We start from the raw sequence: 13630 nt of genomic DNA, 5'->3' as shown, positions 1-13630 counted from the left end.
GAGCCCAGGCTTTGGAGCTAAACAAACATTGACTTATAGACCAGCTTTTTCACTTAAATGCTGCAGGAACTTCAGTTTCCTCAACTATAAATTGCAGTTATCATACCTATCTCGGCGCAAAAAAAAAAAGTAAGCGATCAACAAATAGGTCCCTTCTCTTTCTCCTCTGTGGCTGTCTAATTTTGTGACCTGGATCAATTTCCTTCACTTCTCTGGCCCAGGTTCCTCACCTTTAAAATAAGGACATTCAACTAGATGATCTCCATGTTTCCTGTCAGATCTAAATGTCAAAATTATTGAACTCATCATCTTTTCCCCTTAAATCTACTCATTCTCTGTCCCTGAGAGAGATTCTTTCCTTGATAACTATTTAATGTTTTAATATATTAAACTGTTTCAATTTTCAGTCTCTCTCGATGTCTATCTCTCTGTGTCTCTCTTGAGACCATAGGGTGGTCCAGACGCAGGGCCTCTGCACGACTCCAGAAATCATTCATACAATAGGACTGTATGTGAGTAGCATCCCAGGAATTGTGCCCTGCAGCAGCCCTCAGTCCTGGATGGATTCCCTTCACAGTGTAGTTTAGTGATGCCTGCGGAGCACGCAGAGGAACAGTCTCCAGCTTTCCTTGGGTCCAGCAAAAAAGAATCTGCTCCTAAGAGTGAACAATCGTGGGACCAGATGGAGCGTCACATTCATGGCCTTTCCTTTCCTGTTCTGCCACAGACTTTGCAAATGGGCATCGAACACTTCTCTGGACTCTTCGTGCTGCTGTGCATTGGATTTGGTCTCTCCATCTTGACCACCATCGGTGAGCACATAGTGTACAGGCTGCTGCTCCCACGCATCAAGGACAAATCTAGGCTGCAATACTGGCTCCACACCAGTCAGGTGAGTGCCACAGGCATCTTCCTCCAATGTTCCTAAACGTCAGAATTCCCAGTAATCGGAGAATCCAGGGCCCCAAGTCAGACTGACAAATGACAGGTTACCAAGAGAACCAGGGTGTGTAGACACTCTCAACGTACAAGATGGAGTTCCCTCTATCCCATTAATTCACTTGCCCCTTAAATTAAGCTATCCCATAATGCTCGTGCCTTTCATATAACCCTCCACTCTTGCTCAGAGTGGAAGCAATAGCGTCACTTTTAACCTGGCTTCTCTTAGTGACAGTCTGAAGAGATGGTGTGAAAGATCTGTTTCCTATAGACTCTTTTCTTGCCAAAATTGAAACCCATTAAATGAGCTTGAAGTCCATTTCCCTTTAGATGAACCTACCAGCCCCTGTTCTCACTGCATTTCAATGGTCCAGAGCTTTGAAGTCCACTGGTGCCAAGGCCAAGCTCATAGGATCAAAGTTCCTTCATGTAATCCAGACACCTACACACTCACTTACAGAGAGAACTGAAAATGTCAGGCAGACCACCATTCAAGCGTATTCCTTTGCACATCTCACCCTGATGGAAACTGGCACTGAGAGCCGAAATGTACTCCGAAGGCTTCTTACTGATGAAGGAGCTCTAGCAAAGGCAGCAGTTCCCCCCTGAGCGCGGTGTCGGGCGAGGCCGGAGGAGCCATCCTGACCTCCCGACGGACTCCCTCCTACTTCCCAGTGCACTATCGCAGCCTCTCAGTAATGAGGCTGCCAGTTCTGCCATCTTTGCCCCCTGCATTGTTATGCTGACTCTCTGCTTTGTTAACACAGTACTTTTTTTCTAGATAGGTCACTATCATTGGTTTGGTTACATGTGAACCTTGTTGTTCCTACTTTCATCCTAGGACCTATTTGGTCTCCTAAGGAGGACTCTGCAGACAACTGATCCTCTCCATTGTATGTTAGCATGATTAATTTAATTAATCAGGAGTTCTTACCTTCTTTGTTTTGGCTGTTAAGAAGTCAGACTTAAGTTTTTGACTCACCTTTAGCGATTGTACCAGGCCCTTTGCCACGCGTTGGTTATGATAACTCTTCTTTATACCTTTTTACAACTCAGAGTATTTCTAAGCTTCCCATCAAATTACTTTTCTTTCCTCCAGGTAGAATAATAACATAATTAGAATTTTTGCTCTCTTGAGATTTGGGACTGAATATTGATCTTTTTTCCGGCATCACTGTTAAGTTGTTTAAAGAGGCCTAGGTTTGTAGTGAAGAGATTAAATCTCAGGGGGTACTTTGTCCCCTGGTTGTGTGTTTCTAACAGTCTCTGTGTGTGAATCTGTTCTTTCTGCCAGAGATTACATAGAGCACTAAACACATCATTCGTAGAGGAAAAGCGGCAGCGTTTCAAGACTAAGCGTGTGGAAAAGAGGTAAGAAGAGGCCGGTTCCAGGTGTCATGTATGTTTGTTAAAAGTTTAGAGATGTAACTGAGACTTCATGCTCAAAAGGGAAATTATGTATAATGAATCAAATCAGGACCAAGTTGTTGATAAACACCATCAGTAAAAATATGTGGTCTCAAATAGAAATAGAACAGACAAAATAAAAAACATATCTGTACATACATGGACACTGAAATGCAGTAGAAGCAATATATGTTGTGGTTTAAGTGCTGGTTTGATCTCTAAGGTCAAGCATCTGGATCCAAATACTGACTCTGACACTCACAATATGTGTAGTCTTGGGCAAGTCCTTTATTTAACCTCTCTATGCCCCAATTTCCTCATTCGTGAAAATGAGATAAATAGAGTACCTACTTTCTAGAGATGCTATAAGAATTCAATGAGATAACACATCTAAAGCCCTGAAAACAAAGCTATTTTAGCTATTATTGTGTACAATATACAAGTTAGACTTAATTCATAAGTACCACAGGCAATTTCATGCAATATTGCCCTTTTAGCATGTTTCCACTCCCCACTCCCTTCCAGCACTCCTAGGAATATTTGAAATATGCAACAGACGTGTTCTGTTTAACCCATTTCCTGGCACTGTTACTACAAACTCCCCAGAAAAGAGCATCTCATTAATAGGAAGTAACAAGCATTAAATGCATAGTTGACATTTGAAAATTGAAACTCTGTACCTTCCCCACATCCAGCCTGTGGAAGACTGTTGCCTCATTCATGGTGGCTAAAGATGTTAGAAGTATTTGGGTCTAGTACCTGGCTGGCCTCTGTTTCATGCTGCCTAAGACAGCCTCCTTGTTCTTTCTTATGTCCAGAGGCCTCGGTTTACAGCATTTCCTCCAAGCAACTCTGTCATCTATGGCAGATCCTCAGCTCCAAGCATGGCTTTCTGGGTAATTTTAAAACCTGACACTCACACTTCCTATTCACAATAGAGGACAAGGAAAAGGGGGTGGAAAACATGATTCTTTTTCATTGTTTTTACCTCCTCGGGGAATGCTGCAGTCCCCTTCTCTGCAATTTGCATCGAGCTTGTCAGAATCATTTCTGTTATCTCTTAAAGCCTCTCTTCCCAGGCAGCGAGCACACCCCCCTCTCCCTCAGGGTCTGTGGTGTTCCTGTATCACACTGCGGCCCCATCAGCAGCAAGCTGCCTACTAATCAGGTCACAGCTGTTCTATGTCGTGTTACATATATTTTTTCTATGATTATTTTTAACATAAATTTTTAACGAGAGAGGAACACAAGAAGACATAGCAGCAAAGACACCATCTCATAATAACAAAGCATTTGTTTTCCAGCCATAAGAGAAACAGGGAGCTGCCAGTGATCCCATTTCCAACTGTGAGATGACTCCTATTCACATTTCTCTCACCTAAATTCAGAACCAAATGCATCTTTCACTCAGCTTATCCATTTTTGTTGGCAGATTCCCTTCTGAAATCCCTTATTTTGAGAAGGAGCTAAGGCAACACACACTCATGGCTTATTGGGCCCATGTTTCCTGTGGTACCTCCCTACAACCCAACACCCACCTATAACCTTTCAAACGCAGTGAGTGTTTAAGGGCTCACAGCTGTCACATCTCTTCTGAATGGTCTAGTGGAGTATTGAAACTCAGCGTTACAAAATTGTCCTGTGAAAGCTTTTTAGTGTTAACTTCAGTTAACTCACTGGTCGCCTTACACTCTAAGGCTGAGGAAAGCTTACAAACCACAGTCAAAGCACTGTAGAGGCCAACAATATAACACGTTCATTTCTTCCAATTAGACACCATATCTGGCATTCAGCACCTATCACCTTGCATTCATAGGTGGCTCAGAGCCGCATGTCAATCATCAGAGCACTTGTGATGCTACCACCTAGAGTATGTCATGGAAGCCAGCTTTTGCTTATTCTTCTATATTATATTCCCAGACATATGTACAAAGCTCTGGAGAAAACCAGATTGGTTATTCCTATTTGCCTGATTTCTGAGGTTGCCTGGACATTCCAGGAAAATGTGTTGATGCCTAACTCCCAGGTTTTCCCCACTATGAATCATTCCATGATGCTAGAGTTAGGTCCGTTGGCTCAAAAACTCTCTCCCTCTTTTTTCTTTGGAAGAATATCTATGCAAATACCTTTATCTGCTGCAACTTGACATCCCTCCCCTATGTTTCATATTTATGGAGTGAATAAAATAATAGATAAATGAATGAATTACTAACATACGGGTTTGAGGAAAGGCCTGGGGAAATTATGGGCCATGGTATGAAAAGATTTTGCTCCTTTTTTATTTAAAGCAGAGGGGAAAAGTAGATATTGCAAAAGACTATATATATAGTCCTTAGTTTATTCAACATGCGATTTCATGTAAATTTTGGTCTGTTCTTCACTCCACTGGGTTTCCAATACACCTCCTCTTTTCTCTTTCCTCTCACCTCAAGATATACAAAAATTGTAAACCATATATTTGCAAATAACACATGCCACAAACAAGATTGTTTTGAAATTATTCCAACTCAATAGGAAAAGATTTGAAGGAAGAATTAAAGGGAACTGTAAGGCTAGAAGGAAAATTATAACCACACCTTTGACCCAGTGTAAAGACAATGGAGCTGTAAGTGAGCTCATTATAGAACTTTTACCCAGCCCAGGACACAGGAAAGCTGGGCTGTGGTGCTCCCTGCTCATTTATATGGGACTTAAACCATGAGAAATGTTAAAGAACTGCAGAGTGGTTTGGAATGTGTTTGTGTGTTTTAATGGCTCGGAGCACGTATCAATCAGTTTTTGCTGTGTGAGAAATTATCTCAGTTCATAACGTTTTAAACAACAGTGAGTTGCTTATGAATCTATGTGTCAGCTGTGCAGGCTACTGATTTGGGCCAAACTTGGCTGATCGTAGTCACATTTGCTCCTGTGTCTACAGCCAGCTAGGGGAAAGGAGGGAGAAGCAGAGGGCTGGCTGGTCTAGGATGGCCTCAGCTGGTTAACCGGGAAGACTGGGGACTCTCTCCAATGGTCTGTTATCAACCAACAGACTAGTCTGGACTGGTTCCACTGTAGCAGCAGGGTTCTGAGAGAGGCAGTGGAAGTGTGCAAGACTTGGAACCACCACCTGCCACTTCTGCCACTTTCTATTGGCCAGAACAAGTCATGAGACCAGGCCAAATTCAACGGGGAGGGAAAGAAGACTTTCCCCTGGAATCCCCCTTGACAAGGGTGAGTTGCTAAGTCACACTGCAGAGGGATATGGATGAAAGGAAGAACGAAGGATTATGACCACTTTTGCAATCTACCACAGGGCAAAATGAAACAGGATCACCCTAGTTAAGTCCTTGTGTTTTTGTACTTATCCATGTAACTGAATCAACACTTAATTATTTCTCCCTCTTCCCCTCCCCTGCAGGTCCTTCCCTTCTCCTCCTGGTTAGTAAGAGTCCAGGAATAAAGTCTTGATTCAGTTACATGGATGGGAACAAAGACACAAGGACTGAATAGAGTGTTTCTATTTTGTTTTGCCCTGTGGTAGATTGCAAAAGTGGTCATAATCCTCCTCGGCCTCCTCCTCCACCTTCTCCTTCAACAAGGCTAGAAGAAATTAGCAGCCATGTGCTTAGGGCTCTAATCTGTTCTTATAGCAAGAAGCTCTTCTCATTGCATCTGTCAAAGTGTATTTCAGAAACCAGACCCCCTCTTCCTGTGCCTGGTCAGCAATAACTCTTTTGCTGTCTACAGCCATCTCAAGGATGGTGGTAGGTGGCTCGACACGAGCCTGAAAGAGGATTATGAATCTATTTCAATTTGACTTTCATTATTCCAGCAAGAACTTGAGGCTTTCTTGGGTCGTTTTTTTTTTAAGCTTCAGACCTCAGCTGTCATTCTCAACTCACAAAGTCTCCCTATAATGGGACACTTTTGGCTGAAACCTGCAGCTTGTATGCTTTTATTCTCCTCAAACTCAACTAGTAAACATCAGGGTTGTCCTGCGGGGCTAAGGATGAGTCATATTAGAGTATCTAGCAGCAGGACCATGCTTAGAGTCCAACAGCTGAATAAACAGAGTCTCATTTCTACCAAAGCATCATCTTCATAGCCATAGACTGTTTCAAGTCAGTGCAGATTTCTGAGCCTCACTGGCAGGAAGAGAACAGAAAAGCATCTAAGGTTCTTCATAAAAGAATGTGCCATACCCTGGTCCATCAGCCCTCCAGGTAAAACACCCATTCAAGTTTCAGGACAGCATGAGACTTGATGAACCATTGAACTTCAGTTGAAAAGAATTGCATTGGCTCCTTTTATTCCCCTGACACTCCAGCAGGCAGTCTGTCCATGGTTTTGTGACTCCATCTCCATCTGCGTACCCAGTTCCATATTACTCACAAGGAAGTAGCTAAAAGATGGGGAGAGCTGCAGAGTAGAAAGTCGATCTAAAGTGTCTCTTGGTTTCCTAGGTCCAATGTGGGACCCTGTCAGCTCACTGTGTGGAATACGTCCAATCTGAGTCATGACAATCGACGAAAATATACCTTCAGTGATGAGGGGGGACAAAACCAGCTGAGCCTCCGGACCTACCAAGACATCCCTCTCTCACCAAGAAGAAGAGAGCGTCCTGCCTCGCTGACCACCAATGGGAAAGCAGACTCCCTAAATGGGGCTCGGAACTCAGTGATGCAGGAGCTCTCAGAGCTGGAGAAGCAGATTCAGATGATCCAGCAAGAGCTGCAGCTGGCTGTGAGCAGGAAAACGGAGCTGGAAGAGTACCAAAGGACAAATCGGACTTGTGAGCCCTAAGTGGCCACGCTGCTCTCTTTTCTCAGTTCCTGGCCTTCCTCTGAGCCCTTAAGACACTTTGTAATGCTCTTTTGTAACTACTGACCAAGGTGGGGGGAAGCTGAGGTCTGGGTCTTCTTAGAGGTCAAGTCTGCTCTCCCTAGCCTGCAAAGCAGCAGCCAGTCTTCTCAAGCTCATTCCTAGGTCTCCAGGGTAGGAGTCTTTTTCAGAGCAGGAATCTTACATTAGTCAGAAGTAAACACCGTGTGAGGGATCTGTGAAGAACCAGACAACGCCAGCTCCTGTTAAATCTTTTCACCTGGTGCCACAGTAACATTTCTGGTTTTTAGCCCTTTCTCTGCACTATCAACAAGAGATAAAATTGTTACTCATACCTGTGTCTTACTGGGTTGTTGGTTTTAATCTTAGTATAGAGCGGGATTATTCAGGGTTGTGACTTTTGCTATAACTCCCCAGTGTAGATTTGTTCCTACAGTCTGAATGGGGAGCCAGGGAAGAGCTAGAGAAACTTAGGACGGGAAGGTGGGTACTTAGAAAAATTAACTGAACTCATTCACATCATAGCAGGCCAAGGATTGATTGGATCAGGCAAGAGCCATGTTTTTGAAAGGGTCCTGGATCTCCAACATCATCCTAACGTTTAGTAGGAACATGTTTACGTGCCACTATGAAAGGGAACAGGGATGTGGTGAGCAGAAAGAGCACAGGCAGAAGAGGCATTAAAATGTATCCCATGCTTTTCAAACAAAAGCTCTGGGCCAGAAAAGCAATTTGGCTAAGGAATGAATAGGCCCACACTTCTAATCTAATTAAGCATCTCCACTACAGTGTGTGCCTTTCATAAAGGAAAGAGAAAAGCAAGGCAAGGATGTGGCCTTAGGATGAAACTGGAATATTCCTGCTAATTGCCTGCACACGACATGTGAGTTGGCACTGTGAGTTAAGGGAAGATGTTCTGCAAGCCATATATTTGGATATTTTCAGATCAGCAGTCACCTATGTCTTAGCTGTAGGAATCCCGGAAGTGAACTTCAAGCCTGTGAACACCACAAGCTTAAACATTCAGGAACGTGCCCTGTGCTTTTCATACCTATATGGATCACTAGCAAGTCAGTCTTGCAGCCTCACACCCCCTCATCTGTGAGAAACTGTGAACAGGCACTGGTCCCTCTGATTCTCCCCCAAACCCCATCTAATGCCTCCAAGAGATTGATATGAGTAAGCTGTTTCCCCTCTGCCTAGGTATCCTTTTCCAGTGTGCATAGGCTTGGACACGCAGAAAGGGAAAGGAATACGTGAACTATAGAACTTCAGTTCTCAGTCGCCTAGGAACTCGTTAGGATGCTGACTGCTAGGGCTCTTCTCCCAAAGGATGAGATGGGAAAGGGGGTGGATGTGGGCTCAGAAACCTGTCACCAACACTCCCAGGTGACTGACATGTGGTCTAAAAATTACTCTTCAGGAAACATTGTTCTAGAAATTTGGCTGCTCCAGGCATGGGGAGAATTGAGAAGAGCCTTTTTGAGAGTTTCTCAAAAGGCTTCAGCACACACCTGATGATTCACTGTCCACACAGCCACGCCCACCCCAGGACACCATGTAGGACTAGACTTCCTTGTCTATCAATTAATTGCTTTATCTTCTCAGTTGCTTATCATCTTTGCTCCGCTCCAATCAGTTTGAAGGCCTACAAAGAGTGCTCAGCTCTGTGCCAAGCACCGTGCTCTGTAAGCTGCAGATCATTGGGAAGGCTCCTCAACCACAAAATTTCTTCCCCTACTTTTGGATGCAGTCCCTGCATTTCCACCAAGAGCTGCCCGGTCCCCCAAGGAAAGATAACACTTTAAGCTGCAATTAGATAACACTCTACCAATTAGCTGTCTGAGAAAACCCTGGTGGGGGGGATATAGGCTTAGAGATTCTGATGAGGGAGGTGGACGGGTTCTAAAGTTAGACTTCATCAACCTCACAGATGAAACAGTTCAACAATGAGGGAACAGTGATCCCTGGAAACAGAAAGGACAGCTCTCCTTTGAAATGCCCATCCTCCCATGTTCTCACCCCAGACACAAAAGGAGGTTTGCAACTGCCTTTGGAAGATTATGCCCCTTAGCCATCCCCGCCCATCTGCAACAGCTAAGGATGCTCTAGAGACTCTGCCATCATGCTCTGCACCCCTAACCTGTGCGCAGCCTGGGAGGTTGACGTATAGGTGTACCTCAACTCACGTAACAACCATGCTCCTAATATTGTACCTGGACATTTTTTATAACGCAGCTCTGATTCTGACTGTATTTGAGAAGTTGGCTATTTAAAGGAACCCAGAGGTGAATTCTTTTGTAAAGAATCCTTTTGTAATGCAATTAATTATCCCTTAATGTATTTGTTTTGTAAGTTTGGATTTTTGTACATCAGGTTTACCTTAAGCTTCTCTACGGAGGCATTCTGAGCAGTGGTGATAACATGCCAGACCACCCTGCCTACCCACAAAAAAGTAGACGACCAGAGCATGGCTCCTCGAATATCTTCTGAGGAACTACTTGGCCAAAACTGCGGCCAGGATGTGGCCAGAAGCAGCAGGAGCTGAAAGCAGGCTTACTGCCGTCAGCATTGCTTGAAATGCCTCCATGTTCTGGACAAAGAAAAACAAAGCATAATCGCTTGTGTTGAAATGATGCAGTCTTCATGTTAAGTAGGAATGGTAACTGAACAGTGTTTTGCAATTTGTGAAACAGTGTGTTGTGTTTTGTAAAAAGAGTTCATGAAATGGTGGGTCCTTTGAAAACCTTCCTTCCTGTTCTGTTCCACCTCTGTTCTCTCAACTCCCCTCAGGCTCAAGAAACACAAAGATCAGAAGTCTTCAGGTGGAGGGTGGTTTTCTGGTAAAGAAGAAAGAGATAAGGGATGCTACCTTGCCTCCTACTGTGGGCTTCTCATTCATGAGATCAGGAAGACCTCCATTTTTTTTTTTTAATTTTTATTTTTGGCTGCATTGGGTCTTCGTTGCTGTGCGCGGGCTTTCTCTAGTTGCGGCGAGCGGAGGCTACTCTTCGTTGCGGTGCGCCGGTTTGTCATTGCGGTGGCTTCTCTTGTTGTGGAGCACGGGCTCTAGGCGCACGGACTTCAGTAGTTGTGGCTCGCGGGCTCTAGAGAGCAGGCTCAGTAGTTGTGGCGCACGGGCTTAGCTGCTCTGCGGCATGTGGGATCTTCCCGGACCAGGGCTCGAACCTGTGTCCCCTGCATTGGCAGGCGGATTCTTAACCACTGAGCCACCAGGGAAGCCCAAGACCTCCATTTTTTTCCAAGCTCTGATGCTAGGAAATCAGGTGCACGACAAGTCCACTATCACACCCCCCAACCCTGTTTTCCAAGGGGGAATTCCTGGCGCAGGAAGCATATAATAAAGTAGGACTGGGCAAGTTGGAACAGATAGGGCTGTTGGTTCATGTAAATAAAGAAAATAAGGGCCCCAGAGTGTGGCTGCCCAAGGTGGAGGAGCAGGGGGATCCCTCCAACAATTGAAGACAGGTTGGAAGAATGACTGGGACAGACAAGTGAGGCAGCCACAGGGACCCAATCAGTCGAGGTCTTTAAGGTGCCTGGAGGTGACTCTCCATTATCCACGGATCTTGCTGTTGCACAAACCTTATATGCGAGCTGCTGCTTCTGTGCCAACCAGCTAAGCGGTAAGTGGCGCAGCTGCTGAGCAGGACAGAGCTGTCATCTGGGCAACAGACTTCTCGGTGATGGTGCTGGGTCTGTTAGAGCCTTGGAGCTAGTGACCACTTCCTCAGTACAGACGAAGACTTAAGGGGAAAGAAACTACTAGTCTCTCCTCCTCCCAACTCATATATTTGATAGGCAAACCAGAAAATCCATCCAGTCTTCAGAAGGAACTACTTTCTAGTCATCAAAACCACTTCACTCTGCAGTGTTTACTTATTCCTTTCTTCACCCACCCACACCCATCTAATCCAGGATTCCCTCATGCTTTAAGTTTAGTTCCTAATCATTTTATGAAAATAACGTACCTATAAGTATTTTCTTAAGGTTTGTAAAGAGTGTTTGCATTGTGTCTTCACTTTAATGTGTTTGCAATCGCTCCGCTCCAGGAAGAACTGAAATGCTGTCTTGTGAGCATGAGGTGAACAGGCTGTTTTGCTCCAGCCACTTTTCTTGTACAACCACGTGGATGGACTACATGTCCTCAGGCCTTTTCCATTTTCAGTTTCTATGACTGTGGAATAAATGTTGAGATAAAAACTTCACTTCCAGATGTACTGCTGGCATTGTCTTTGGGGACTCAAATGTTGACATGATACCAGCCCCTTCCTAACAGGAGACCCAGTGATGCTGTGACTTATGCTTATTTCTTTGGTATAGTCCAAAGCGACACAAAACGTGCTGAGCAAACTCAGAGCCCTGGCATCATGCCGTTAAACTGAAATAGCTTCGTCTGACACATTCTAGGAAAAGCCACACTATTAAGAGATCTCTGAAAAACTCTGCTCCAACCACCCTCATTTAGTAATTCAACAAACATTTGTTAAAGAATTTATATTTATGTGCCAAGTGCTGGAGACCATCATAAGATGGGCATGGTCTTTAACCTCAGGGACCTTCTCATCTGTCCTCTTCACAACCTGTAAACTGATAATACTATATATAATAGCTGACATTGATTGAGCATCTATTTTAGTAACTGTGATCTCATTTAATCTCCATTAAAATTCCATGAGATTGGTACTCTAGACCTAGTCTAGAGTAGATAAACTGGACCTGTAGTTTATAGATGGAAAGTCCCACAGCTAATAAGAGTAGTGGCAGAGATTCATATGCAAGCAGTGCAATTCCAGAACAACCAGACTATGTTGTCAGAACACTGATTATTTCCTTACAACTTCCCCTTCTTCCTCTAACCCTCCCCCTCTCTAGTCTTTCTGCCATACTGCCTCCTGCCCATGCCTCAGCCTGGTCCCCAGCTCCACAGAAAGCTCACGTGGTAATTGCACCTGCCATGGTCCACTGAACTCCATGCTGTAGCCCTTAAGTAGCACAGAAATACTGTTTCAGGCATCTCTTTTTGCTTTCTAGTCCAACCAAGAACTGGTGCAAACACAGCTGCAAATCACTCAGCAGTCCTGTAGTCTCAGGCATTTTGCGATTAGTTGCTGGCAAACTTGCTGTCATGAATCTGCTAGCTGGATGGATGCATTCTTCCCACACAATCTTTTGGCATATACCCAAATCAAATCCTACAAAAACATACACCTACTATAACCTAGTTCAACCACCAACTTACCCAAGTCTGTTGTGCATCATTCAGTCATTCATTTTTTAGATGATTATTCTGAGCCAGGCATTGGGCTGGCTGCTGGAGATAGAAAGACATAAAGCAGATTCTGATCCCATGGAGCTCAGTCTAGTGGGGAGACACAAACTGGGAAAACAATGTGGCGTGTACTCTGATAAAGAAATGCACATAGGGTACTACGGGAGCAAAGAAGACACTTTTTCCCTTTTTCCTGTGTGTGTGTGTGTGTGTGTGTGTATGTAGTGTGCAGTGGAGAAATCGAGTGGAGGGTAATAGGCATCCCAGGTTAAAAAAAAAAAACCAGCACGTGCAGTTCTGGAGTTGGGAAACTATGGCAATCAAGGCACTTAGGAACATCAAATAGTTCAACATGACAGAAACATAAAGCACAAGGTGGGTAGCAAGCTATCAGGCCCAGAAAGAGAAAAGCAGAGGCAAGATCACTGTGCTAAATTGGATTTGTATCCCAAACACTATAGGAATCATTCAAGGATTTTAAGCTGAAAACGGATTTGAGAAAAGATCGGGATCCTCACCACTAGGTGGGCGTGGCTGTCATTCACATGCACTTGTTCGCAGGGCAGTGAGCAAATGAAGCTAACCTTTTGATGTTCTGGAATGACTTGGCCATGGCATCATTTAACAGGGGCAGGTGGACTTAGAGACAGACAGACACAGATAAACACACATGGCCTAGATTCCAAAGAAAATGTCAGTCTTGTTTTTCCTAGAAACAGAAAGAAAATGTAGAAGAAAGAAAAATTGACCTCTCAATTTCTTTATTTGCAAAATGCTGTTTTGAGCATTTACTAGGTGCCAAGCTCTGGGCTAAATCTTTTGTATATGTTGTCTCATTTCATCCTCAAAACAATCCTACAAAGTAGTTATTATTTTATAGATGAAGAATCTGAAATAGAGAGAGCTGAAGTAACTTGCTAAGCAGCTGGGCCATACTCACCCAAGTCTGACTTCGTGAGAAATACGTTTAGCATAGTGCCTGGAATCACAATAAGCACTCCACAAATGCATAAATGGGTTGGGTGAGCAAGGAGAAATCTAAGATCCTTTTGGTTCAATTCTACGCTAGAACAAAATGCTATGGGAACTCTCATTAAACAAGGGAATAAAACATAGTCCTAGGGACTTCCCTGGTGGTGCAGTGGATAAGACTCCACGCTCCCAATGCAG

The 13630-nt window shown here is 44.1% G+C and overlaps 1 protein-coding gene across 1 annotated transcript in view; it reads left to right on the top strand.

Moving 5' to 3' along the window:
• GRIN3A (glutamate ionotropic receptor NMDA type subunit 3A) overlaps positions 1–7539 on the top strand; it is a 150463-nt gene extending 142924 nt beyond the window's left edge. The window contains exons 7-9 of the mRNA XM_036856781.1: positions 728–892; positions 2234–2310; positions 6789–7539. Of these exons, the coding sequence (XP_036712676.1) occupies positions 728–892; positions 2234–2310; positions 6789–7128 (582 nt within the window). The 3' untranslated portion in view covers positions 7129–7539. The remainder of the gene's footprint in view (positions 1–727; positions 893–2233; positions 2311–6788) is intronic.
• The last annotated feature ends 6091 nt before the right edge of the window (positions 7540–13630 follow it).

This window comes from Balaenoptera musculus, chromosome 6 (assembly GCF_009873245.2).
Source record: "Balaenoptera musculus isolate JJ_BM4_2016_0621 chromosome 6, mBalMus1.pri.v3, whole genome shotgun sequence".
Taxonomy (NCBI): domain Eukaryota; kingdom Metazoa; phylum Chordata; class Mammalia; order Artiodactyla; family Balaenopteridae; genus Balaenoptera; species Balaenoptera musculus.
This window is presented reverse-complemented; position numbering and strand designations above follow the sequence as displayed.